The 12,734-nt window shown below is 48.6% G+C and overlaps 1 protein-coding gene across 1 annotated transcript in view; it reads left to right on the forward strand.

Annotated features, from left to right (window-relative positions):
- The first annotated feature begins 1,597 nt into the window (after positions 1-1,597).
- The window catches only part of MAML2 (mastermind like transcriptional coactivator 2), a 261,439-nt gene continuing 250,302 nt past the window's right edge, over positions 1,598-12,734 (forward strand). Inside the window, exon 1 of the mRNA XM_054164918.1 lies at positions 1,598-2,037. Within this exon, the coding sequence (XP_054020893.1) occupies positions 1,639-2,037 (399 nt within the window). The 5' untranslated portion in view covers positions 1,598-1,638. The remainder of the gene's footprint in view (positions 2,038-12,734) is intronic.

Genomic DNA, 12,734 nt, shown 5'->3' on the forward strand with positions numbered 1-12,734 from the left:
GCGCAGCGCCGTGATTTATTTGAGAACTCCCTCGTACCGCCTGAAGGTCTCGCCGCCGCGGGAGGAGGGAGAGCGGGAGGCTGCGCTCCTCGGCGGCTGCTCCGGCGGCGCAGCACCCGCCCGCGCCCCGGCCCGGCACCCAGGTACAGAGCGAGGAGGGAAAAGGGGATTTCCTTGGCTTCCTCCCATGCAAATACCTCCCGGGGAGCGGCGGCGGCCCGACTCCCCTCCGCGGCCGCTGGGAGGCTCCGCGCTTCGCCCCGGCCTCCCCGGCCGCGCTATCGCGGACACCCGCCTCCCGCCCCCGCAGCGCCCCGCTCCGCACCGCACCGCACGGAGCAGCAACGGGCAGCTCGGACACCCGGCGGCGGCGGCGGCGGCAGCAGCGTCCGGCAGAGGCAGCGGCGATAACCCACCGGCAACCACCCAGCCCGGCGGGTCGGGAGTGGAATATACAAAACCCACAAAGGATAAGTGGCTCGACTGTTCTGGGTGCAAAATGCTGGAAGTTTGTAAGTGCAACTCTCCGTTCGCAATTACTGTCTGAAGAGGGGCTGGCTGGCTTTTTTCTTTTTTAATTCCCCTCCCGTGCTTTTCTTGAAACTGTACTTGAAACTGTTCGATATCTGGGAGCATAAGGCAAAGTATGCGAGAGGAGTTCTTTGCTTGGGCTCATAGGTTGCTGCTTTATTACTAAGGGGGGAAATAAGCGCTGAAAGCAATACGGATTCTATCCAGTGGCTGGATTAACTGAAGGCGAAAGCGTGGTCTGGAAGTCCACTGACTGACATTGTTCCGGACTCGGGGATTCGTCTCTCTTAATTTTTAGAGGAACTACAATTTAGCGGCAGACAGTTGGACACAGTAATAAACCGAAGAGTGTGGCCAGCAAAGAGCGGGCGAGAGAAACGAGAAAGCACAAAGACTAAACTAACCCGAGCCGACTCCTCCTCCCCCGGCTCTTTATTTGCACATTTTACTAAAGACTTTAGATTAAAAAAAAAAACAAACAACAAACCAACCCCCAGACCCCACTCCGCCAAACAGACGAGATTTTTGGTCCGCCGGGGGGTTTCTTCGTGTCACCGAGCACGACAATGCCTTAAATTTCTACTTCAAGGAATAACTCCCCCCGCTCCCTGGAAATAAAATAAAATCAATAAACCTGCCAAGTCTCACTCATTCCCGAGGGAGATCTCCTTCATCCAGGGATTCATTTTGGAAGCAGCGGCCCGAATTGATATATTTTTTTTTCCTTTCCGCCCTTCTCCCCCGGCGGAGCCCACCCCGCCTCCCCGGGCGCCCTTTTCGCCCCGTGGAGCCCCTCGGCGGGGGCTGCCCGGCCCCGACCCCCGCCTCCCGCCCGGCCGATGCTGGCACAGCCCTAGCAGCCGTCGGACGCTCCCCGCCCCCCCGTCCCACCCCCGATCTGTCAACCCCCCGCGGGCCCGTCACTGCCCGGGGGCCGGGTGGGGGTGGGCTGGGGGCGCGGGGCTGACTGCCCTCCGCCCCGCCGCCAGCCCCCGGGCTCGGGCTCTCGCCGCCACTGCCCCCGCCTTCCCGCCCCAACCCCCCCCCGCCTCCTCCATGCGGCAGTGAGGACCGACCCATCCGGAGGGCCAGGAGCGGCAAACAGCGATGGGCGACACGGCTCCCCCCCAGGCCGCGGGGCTGGGGGCCGGGCTGCTGGGGGGGGGCCCGGCGGCGCCCCGGGTGCACAGCGCCATCGTGGAGCGGCTGCGGGCCCGCATCGCCGTTTGCCGCCAGCACCACCTCAGCTGCGAGGGGCGCTACGAGCGGGGTCGCGCCGAGAGCTCCGACCGCGAGCGAGAGAGCACCTTGCAGCTGCTCCACCTCGTGCAGCAGGGGCAGGGAGCCCGCAAGACCGGCAAGCACCCCAAGGCGGCTGCTGCCGGCGGCTCGGCCACCACAGCCGCCGCCGCCGCGCCCCCGGACTACCACCAGCACCTCCTCAGCAACGGCGGCATCAACGGGGAGCAGCCGGCGGGGGAGCAGCGCGCCTCGGCCCTCCTGGCGGTGAGTCACAGCGCCCCCTGCCGGCAGGGAGGGGCCGCCACGCGCGAGCGTGAGGAGAAGCCCCCCCTCCCCCTTTCCCTCCCATCAGAGCACCCGCTCCTTCCCTCAGCCCTCCCTCGGGCGAGGCGTGAAGGTGGGGTTAGCTCCGAGGCCGGTCCTGTGGTGGGGTGTCCGTGGCTGCCCGGCTCCACCCGCTGTGCCTCTTGCCCCCTGCGGTGGTCCCTACCTGGTGCGGGGCCCCGAGGTGGCATCGAAGGTGTAAGGAGCAGTAGCGTACTACTGCCAGGCCCGAAGCAGGGGAGCTGAAGGATGTGACTTCCCTCGAAGGGATTTTGGGACTTTCTGGAGATGGTTTTAAACCCTGTTGTGGTACTAAAAAAATGCGTTGGGTGCCTCTGCCGTCTCCTTATTGAGGTGGTGACAGCGGGCATCCCTGAGGAGGGGCACTGGCTGTGGACACGGTCAGCACATCCATCCCCAAGCAGTGCTGAAGTATCGCCCGTCTTCACATTGCCCCCAGCCTGTTTTGTCCCAGGGGTCAGGGCTTCAGGCAGCTATTTTTACTCAAGGTGGCAGTTGCTGCTGTGTCCCTCCAACTCGGGCAATATTTCTGCACGGGGCAGACGGGCAGTGCTAAGCACCAGGAGCCCACGTGTGCAGTTCAGTGTCCCGGAGGTGCTTGCAGGAGCAGTGCTAAGGTGACGGTGTCTTGTGCCCGGTGCTCCGATCACCAGCTTCACCAGGAACGGTTCGTTTGTTACTGAGTGTGCTTCGTGGAGCATAGTTACAAGAGTTTTCCAGGCACTATTGCTTTGTAAATGATACGTTGACCTTTTTCATCTAGAAATTGCTCTGAATATGTCGAGGAGGTGAAGCATTGCCTCCTGTTACTATATTACAAGCGGTCTCTATACCATGCTTTCGAAGGCATATGCTGCACTGTGCTGCCTTCCAACTCTTTAATTCCCAGCACACATGCAAAATATTAAGAGGAGTGACTGCATCCTGATAGGCCCGTGACTGCTGTTTGAATGGATGAAAATAGATTGCTCCAACCACTCCAGATATCAAACCTATCTTTCTTGGTGCCTGGCACATGCTAAAATGGGACCCGGTTGTTTCTCCCTTCTTACCTGGGAATTCGCAGCAGTGCGTGGATCGACGTTCAGGGCTGCGTTACTCAGCATCATTCGTCAGGGTGATGATGTAAGTGTTAACGTGATAACATTGTGTCCAAAGGGAGTTTAGGCACTTCGACCTGACTCAGTGTTCAGATTAAATCTCTCCACGTTCCTTGTCACAATCAAGAAAGCCATTATCTTATTTTTCCAGTGCGTATTAATGAAATGCTTTGCTTTTGTCTTATGGGAAAAGAAGAAAAGGATTAAAAAAAAAAAGGACTTTTGCCTAATAATGTATGTCCCAGAAAAATCAACTTTGTGAAATCAGGGAACAAGGCCTGTGTGGGCTTTTTTTCCCCTTTGTTAACAGGTTTTCTTCCCAGTTGTTACTATTATTATGAAATAGCTGGAGGCAGCTGTTTGCAAGTGCAAAATGAGCACACTCCAAAGAAAATAATGAAAGATTTTCATCTTTTAAATGCATTTCTGAAGTACTGCTGGCGATGGTTAACTTGCTCTGTGCTGGAGTAGGCTGTGCACAGCCCTTGCTCCGTGTTTGCATGCTGTGTTACCTCCCAGTTAACTCCACACATATGTGTTTCTGACAAGGGGAAGGTCTGACAAAGTCCCCCTCATTTTTGCATGCTAGCATTCAGCGATCCTGCTGACAAGGTACATGACTTCACTGAGCGTGACGTTTGGGGCCCTAAACCATGTTTTGACACAGAAGAAATGCTGGCTCATGAAGCAGTATTGTATCACTGCACATCACTGATCCTTCTACTCGGCGTTTGACACAGACATCCCTCTTGTGCCACTCTGGTAGCACTGCCTCATTAAGGAACAGGAAGGAAAGGCATTGGTTCAAAGTCACGTCTCTGTGTAATGGAGACACATGTTTCCCTTACCAAGAGCTCCTCAGAACATTGTTGCAGTTATTAAGAAAGAAAAGTAAACCACACAGCGTCTTAGTGGGATGAATTCAAGTGGCTGAGGGTCATAAAACAGGTAGCACAGCATTGGGCTCTTGTTCTTGAAAATTCAGGGGGCAGGGATGGGCCTGGGAATAATGGGGTCTTGCTTTCAATCCAGCCACAACTGCAGGGGGAATTTGCTCTGCCAGTTATTCTAAGGGTACTCGAAGAGGAAGGACAAGGCAGACTACTTTTGTTGTCCTGTGTTTTATAAATAGATGGAGAAGAGAACCATCTTTAAGCAGAATTCATTCTCTACAGAGTGTTTCCTAAGAGGAAATCCAGTGGAAGCCTTATATGTACTATACCACCAACTTCAGACATTTTGCTTACAGCGTATCTGAGGTCCAGGAAGCATCTCTGAGCTTCAGTTGGGGCAGACACAGCTCTGACACAGGCAAGCACAAGACAGGAGCATTCGTGCAAGTCTCACACTGAGCCTGGGCACATCTCTGACTCTTGCTGTAGGTCCACCAGTAAAAAACAAACTCCACACAGAAAAATGCATGACTCTTTTGGGGGAGTTCTGGCTATCAGGACACTCTTTGCAAAACCAAGACTGTCCACACACTTCCTCTCCTGAAAACAGCTGTGTTGTTTCCTTTGCTTTGCAGGCCCCGCTGCTCTTGTAACAAGTGCACCTGCTGTGTTTAGGGGCATTGGATGGGTCGTTTACACAGTTGGGCTCGAGAGCAAATATTTGACACCCGATAACATTTGAACATATCAAAGAGCTTGACTTTATTACCTGCCTGTGTTGATACTATTATTTGATAATTATCTTTTCCCTGCTTAAAGCTGGCAGGAGAGAGTGGTTTTCAGTGGAGTTTGGGTTGGGCTTCATTTGGCAGCGTTACTTTGAGTTTTGAGAAAGCATTTTTGGCCGCGGCGTTTTCTCATTAGAGATCTTTTTTTCTGCTGGACCAATGGATGTGGCTGTATGTGAAGGAGAAATTTATTCTTCAGGACATGGCTAGGAAAGCTTTTGTGCTTTCTTCCTCCCTGCATTTCCCAAGAGCTGACATTTGTTTATTTATATGGTCGTGTTACTTTTTCATGGTGCAGAGTAGAACAGATAAAATACTCTTTCTTTTATATATACACATCTATTTGTATGTATATGCCCTCCAGCACTTACCTGTTTATATTATTGATGTTATATATAAACAGTTAGCTCTGGAGGGCATTCCTCAGTGGTTTAAGCATTGAATTAGTAATACCAAAGTTCTTGCGCTGCAGTTTCAAAACCCTGGTGGCCGACTCATTCCTTCGTTCTCCAGACACAGGCTAAGCACTGTTCATTTTGCTTTGTCCAAGCCAGGAACTCTGCTTTATGGGCATTATTGTGTTATTCTGGTCAGATTCTTTCATTGCCATCACACCAGTGGCTCTGAATGTGTTAAGCAATGTTCGTCATCAGGCACAGGTGACCTGTTCTACTTTCACCCATCTCAAAGTTGTGCTGCATTTATCATTGTAAGGATTACTTCAAAATAGTACTTAAATACATTAACATTTTCTGTACTCAAAAGGGTGACTGTGAAAGTGGCCTGCTCATAGATGTAGTCTGCAAGCAGGTGAAAAAGAACAGGGAAAATAATCTCATAAAGACAACGTTAGCCAAGTTAGAGGAGAATGAGTTCATTCCTCTTGCTCCCCTAAATTCTCATCAAGGGCTGTACCATTCTGGATGAGCCAATGTATTTGTCTCAGTTCCCTGAGGACCTCAGTGGAAGACAGGGTTGCCTGATGTGCCAATGCCCACATTTGGCTTCTAGAACCTCAGTTTAGGCAGATATTTTATGTGGACATCCTTCAATGATCATGGAAGCCCTGACTTTGTTTCCTAGTGACTTTTCTAAATGGTCCACACTGTGATTGTTGAGGTTTGGCCTCCCTTCTGCTAACATTATTTTAAAAGGAAGGATTTTCCTCTGGTGTCTTTGGCCTAAGTTTACACCTCCCTATCTTCCAATCCAATTGCTTTGTTTGCTAGTGGGCTGCTAGGGTACCCTGCAGAAATAGTGGCATTTTCTGGTCCCACATGTGCATAACTTTTGGACGCATTTGGCAGCAAGCAGTGTAAGGTGACCAGATATGAAGTGACACAACATAACAGTGCAGTGAGCACTGGTGGATTAAAGGACAAAGCATGCTGCAAAGCTGGGGGGGGCGGGATTTTTTTAAACAAAGTTTGGTGCCAAAGCAATGAAATGTGCTGTATGTGAGGTGCAGGACTGCGGTCTGCTCCTTGTGCTCCTGCAGGAGTGAAGCTGGATTCTCATTAAGACAGCTTACATAGCCATGTCGTGTAAAATGAGTAAGTCACATTGCCTTTCTGGGTGGAAAACTTTGATCTGCTGTTATGGGCCCTCTGTCCTGCTTTGAGCCATTTGGTTAGGATGGACTTGGGTGCCATTTAAAATCATCATTCCCTTTGGCTGTGAGAAAATTTTCTGAACCAACATCAAGAGTTTCCCTCTCTGGGGATATTCAAGACCCACTTGGATGCATTCCTGTGTGATCTGGTACAGGTGATCCTGCTCTGTCAGGGGGATTGGACTAGATGATCTTTCAAGGTCCCTTCCAGCCCCTAACATGCTGTGATTCTGTGATTTTGTGATTCTGTGAAGAAGCCACCCTGGAAACTGCATAAAAGCCATACTTAATAAAAAGTTCAGTAAGTGAGTTTGTTAAACTTATGCTAGTGTTGGAGCCTTGTCAGTCCTAGCACTCCAGTCAAATCACTTGCCTCCTTTGCGGCTTTTTAAGCTTTGAGTACATTTAATGAAAGTTTCCTCCACTCTGAAACTGTGTAACAGACTGTTTGCAGCTTCCAGCACCAGCTTCCTTGTCTGGACTGGACATACTCTCTGAGGCCAACCCATGGGCTTCTTAGCTTCCCTGACTATTATGGCACATCCCCTGCTAGAGCTCTCAAATTGAGTCCCTTGTCTGTAGCACCAAAACAGCTTCTGTTTCTTCTGTGCAGAGAAGCGTGACTGTAGCAAAAATGTCACCCACTTTGTGGGGAAATCTGAACCTAAGGAAGGTATCTCTGAGTCAGAGAAGCTGCTTTGCCAAAACTTGGACTTACTGTTATTACTTCTCCCCTTGCAAAGAATACTCTCTGCAGAAGGTGTATGTGGGGTTTGGTTGGCTTGCAGTGACCAGAAAAACCTCAGCAGCTAGGTTAGTTGGTTAGGAGGTTAAGAAGGGCCATAACGTGCCTCTCTTCCTCTTCCTAACTGCTGTCAACGGTCCTTTCTACCAAGGTATCATCTTTGGAGGCCAGTGGTACTCTGACTTTCTTACAAGTCTGCTGGTTAATGAAGCCAAAACTCCACCCATGTCTCATTATTGGAAAAGAAGAGACCTGTCCTGGTCCCTTTGACAACTTTGGGAAGGGCAGTTATCTCCACTGCTCCATTTATACTGTGCCTCTTATGTGGTGTGGGAGGAGCTGGAAATCAGCAAGCTGCTCCAACTAGTAAAACACAGGCATAGAGGTGCCGCTGTGCCAGAAAGCATTTCTGTGGCCTAGCTTATGTCTCCTGTGGTGCCACTATTTCCCTTCTATGCTTGAGCTCCTCAGGTTGTAGCATCTCACTGACTAGCACATGGGACCCTGGGCTCCACTTGATAATGACCTGACACCACCATTTCTGTGGAGTTTAGGAATGTGGTTAAAGAAACCACTACACAACACTTCAGAGGGCACACAACCAACTACATGGTACATAGAAGAGCTTTAGGCACCTGGCCACTCCAAAGAGAAGAACAAGGTTTTAACTCTTTGGCATCTGTCCGGTGTCATGTCAGCATTCCTCTGTGCCACTTCCCAGTGATCATACTCCCAGCAGCTGCAGAATGAAGCTGATGGGATTCATGACAGGGCTGTGTTTCCCACAAATCTGAATCAGTGGCTGTAAACCAGCTGAAAGCATAGCTTGGTGGCATGGTTTAGTTGATTAGATGGTGCTGGATGATAGGTTGGATGCGATGATCTTGAAGGTCTCTTCCAACCTGGTCTATTCTATTCTATTCTATTCTATTCTATTCTATTCTATTCTATTCTATTCTATTCTATTCTGTTCTATTCTATTCTATTCTATTCTTGCCCCAGATTTCCACAAAAAGCTTCCTATAGCCACTTGAGAGCCAGTTTGTGAGTTTGTCATGTCTTTTCAAGTTCACAGTATCACAGTATCACGTATAACTAAGGTTGGAAGAGACCCCAAGGATCATTGAGTCCAACCTGTCACCACAGACCTCATGACTAGACCATGGCACCAAGTGCCACGTCCAATCCCCTCTTGAACACCTCCAGGGATGGTGACTCCACCACCTCCCTGGGCAGCACATTCCAATGATGAACGACTCTCTCAGTGAAGAACTTTCTCCTCACTTAGAGTCTAAACCTCCCCTGGCACAGCTTGAGACTCTGTCCCCTTGTTCTGGTGCTGGTTGCTTGGGAGAAGAGACCAACCCCTTCCTGGCTACAACCACCTTTCAGGTAGTTGTAGAGGGCAATGTGGTCACCCCTGATCCTTCTCTTCTCCAGGCTAAACAATCCCAGCTCCCTAAGCCTCTCCTCATAGGGCTTGTGCTCAAGTTCTTCCAAAGTATTAGCTGGTACAGGTTATCAATCCAGAATTGCACTGTGGTGCCAACAAGAAAAACTAACACAAAAATACCTGCAGCACTCATGCAACAGTTCTTAGGTGAGCATGCTGTAAACTTTCTATCCTGACTCTAGGATCTGTTCCACAGATTGCTCCTGTTACTTCACTTCCATAAATGGCAGTCTACACAAAAATTATATTTATCACCTTTGCAAAGTGTTCTGAGATCTGATCATGAGTTTTATGGCTTAGGAGCCAAATTAGTTATTGATGGAGCTTAAGACAGAATATTTGATTGTTTGTTTTGGCAATGCTGCAGGCAATGTACATGAGCTGATGGATTCTTCTTATTTGACTTCTGTATTTTGAGCCATTGAGGTGCACTTAAATCCCCTTTTCAGCCTCTGACCAACAGGTATGAGTACTGGAAATGCAGACCCAAATGAGTCTTTTATCACAGCATGTTCATAATCACACAAATCCCAGAGCTGTGTTTTTATGGCATCACATTACCATGATTCACAACAAAAGTGCAAAATGTAGCTGTGCCCCTTCTTTGTCGGAGAGGGAAGCATTTCCCAACCTTTAATTCACAGTCAGAAATGTATGATTCCTATTTTCTTGCTTTACTTCCTCTTGAGGCTGCATCACTTTGTAGTCAAATTAGTCTCTCAATTAAGTCATCTGTGTGCAGGCACTTCATGTACTTGATGCTCCAGCAAACAAGGAGCAAAGTGGGACTGGAACTGAGAGTGTATACCTAAGTCACCCACTCTATGTTGAGGCTGGAGCTGCACCCTAGAACTATCAGGTGGCAGCCACCTTGTCCTGCATGTGTTGGTTGCCTCCCATCTGGTAGTGCTGGAGGAAGGATCATGCTTATGGCTCAAGCTGGGAGAAAGAGTCAGAAATATTTTTCAGTTGAATTACTTACACACAAAATTCCAACACACTTACTGGAAAATTATCGTTTAGTTTGGTTTTAATTTGACTATACCTCACACCTGTGGCTTCACACAGAGGTGTTGGCATTTTCCTGAATAAATTCCTTTTGTTCAGAAATGGCTCCTGCAGACTTTTATCTGTGTCATGAAGTCGTAAGGCTGAGGTGCTTGCAAACCCAGCTGAAGCAAGCTGCAGAGGTCTTAGTACCAATAGGAAATCAGTATAAAAGTGCTTCTGACACCGAAGAAGCAAAATTATCTACCTGCTGCCTGAGCCTGGAGCTGGCTGAAAGACCTGGTGGGATCCTGGACTAGCAGATGAAACCCCAGGAAGGTTCATGGTGGCTATTCTGTTTTGAAACAAAACATGCTATTGTGCAAGAGTCATCCCTGTAGTACCCTAGCTTTATTACAGAGCTCTGCAGGCACCTCCCTAGAGTAGGTGTTATACAAACACCCAGCGAGAACTGTGCCCTTCCCTGCATACCTTAGGGCCTCAAGAGACAAGATAGACAAAGAATGGAAGGAGGAACAGAAGCACAGAAAGGTCAAGTGTCTTGCCCAAGGTCAAATAGCAGGTCAGTGGCAGAGCTGGGAACGGAGCCCAGATTTCCTGACTCTTAGTCCAGCACTCTATTAATCATCTCTTTGCTTTGTGTTCTGTGGCCTGTTAGTGTCCATAGGAAATGTGAGGATGACTTTCCGACAGCTTTGGAGTTACTTCTTAGTTTTGGAAACAATTGATCATCAGCACACTATTGAGATAAAGAGGTCATGTACTGGACATAGGCACTAGAGGATTCAGAACGAAGTGCTCTAGGTATCAATCTCATTCCAGGACACTGAAAAGCCTTATTTCATAATCCCAAATGTTTCTGATTTTTAAAATCTTTTTCTTTTCCTTTACATTGTGTTTGGTTTCATGAAGTTACTCATCACAGTGGAACTCTTGCATTGGTGCTTGCCCTATAAATTATCTTTTTTTTCCTTGAAAATGAGTTACAGCAGTTATAGAGTTAGCAGAGCTTTTCTTTCCCGTGGAATTCACCAATGAGACAGCCAGAAAACCTGACAGTCAACAGTCCTGAGACATTTCTGAGCCTTACTTGTTTTCATTCCTTACTGTATGCTGTATTCAGAGTCTTTCAGTGGAATTATCTTGATCACAAAGTTATCTGGACCTGTGAGATTCTTTCTTTCCTTCCCAGAAATTTTGACTTGAGGCGAAACTCTGGCTACCGTGGTAATGATTTATTGAGAGTTCCTTGTAAACAATAGTATAATCACTTTCTTATAGTCATGGCAACAGTGTTTAAGCAATGAGCTTACTGAACACAATGTGCACTGTCTCCACTGAATAGCTATTGCCGTGCTGAAGTGTATGCTGCTCATTTTCAGAGGGCTCAGGGACATAAATTATTCAGCAAAACAACACTGCTTCAGAAAGCCTCTCTGAAATGGTTGTATTTTGTACTAGCCAAAGAAGGATGCTTATCAGTGCTGGCAGAGCTGTGTTTAGTTACTGCCCTACAGTGTACTCTTTGGGCCAGGTCTGCTCCCACCCAATTTAGGGGTATCTGTCTCAAACCATTTGAGAATTGTACTACCTATTGGCAGGGTCATGCTTCCCCTGGTAATGTTTGCTGCCACATGAAACCGCTAATGTGGAGGGCAGAATGGCTCAGGGGGATGCTTCCTGCTTACATACGTGGTGTGAGAGGTGGTGACTAGGTGCAGAAGGAGGAATTTGTTTTAATGAACAAAGAGTTCACTCCAGCAGGGCCAATCCTTTCCTTGGACTGGAGGATCACATGAATTCCCAATCAGTTGGTTGAGAAAGCACCTTGGAGAGTAGATAGCTTCACAGGAAGCTTCGTAGTTGAAACCCAAAAGAAGGAATTGCCTCTGATTTTTCTGTTTGTTATGCTTTTACAGCTCTCTCATTCAAACAACTAGACCTGAAGGAAAGACCTTACTGGCAACAGTTGTTGTTTTGGGATGAGTCATTCCACTAGATTTCAGAAATGCCACCCCAGTGACAGTTGGCAAAAATGCTGCATGGGCTGTTCAGTTTCTGTTTTTCAATTTGGAAAATCAGAGCATTTATTTAGGGTTCTATTGCTTTAGAAACCACCTCCAGACACTCCCATTTCCTTCCCTTTCCCTTTCTCTTTCCCTTTCCCCTTCCCTTTCCTTCTTCCCTTCCCCCCTTCCCCCTCCTTCCTCCCATCCTCCCTTCCCCCTTTCATACATCCATCCTTCCTTTCTTCCTTCCTTCTTCTGTCACCTTCCCTTCCCTTCCCTTCCCTTCCCTTCCCTTCCCTTCCCTTCCCTTCCCTTCCCTTCCCTTCCCTTCCCTTCCCTTCCCTTCCCTTCCCTTCCCTTCCCTTCCCTTCCCTTCCCTTCCCTTCCCTTCCCTTCCCTTCCCTTCCCTTCCCTTCCCTTCCCTTCCCTTCCCTTCCCTTCCCTTCCCTTCCCTTCCCTTCCCTTCCCTTCCCTTCCCTTCCCTTCCCTTCCCTTCCCTTCCCCTCCCCTCCCCTCCCCTCCTCTCCCTTCCCCTCCCCTCCCCTATTTCCTTTTCCCTCTTCTTCCTTCCCTCCACCTTTCCCCCCCTTTTCTCTACTGCTAAAGTATCTCAGCTTTTGAAGTATCAGCTTTTGAGTCTTGATTCTGATCTGATTGGCCCCTCCTGAAAGGACCTATGGGAAACACTAGGGACATGGCACTGTGGAACATCAGCCTAATACAGAATTAAGCTCTTAATTTCTGGTCCTCATGCCAGTTTATAGTAAATTCTTTTGCTTTCCAAAGATATGCATTCTCTCTGCTTCTCTAAAAGCTTTTGGTTCACAACATCTTTCCAAGCTAGAGAGACATGGTCTTCAGCATGGGGCTGCTTACCTCCGTGGCCCAGTTCCTGGAAACAGTTATGTATGTGCTTAATTGTGCACACATGGGTAAGCTCATTGAAATCAAGATGTGTAGAATTAAGCAAGTCTAGAAGTATTTGTGGAGTTTGGTCTCTGTTCAACA

This window comes from Dryobates pubescens, chromosome 10 (assembly GCF_014839835.1).
Source record: "Dryobates pubescens isolate bDryPub1 chromosome 10, bDryPub1.pri, whole genome shotgun sequence".
In the NCBI taxonomy this organism is placed as follows: Eukaryota; Metazoa; Chordata; class Aves; order Piciformes; family Picidae; genus Dryobates; species Dryobates pubescens.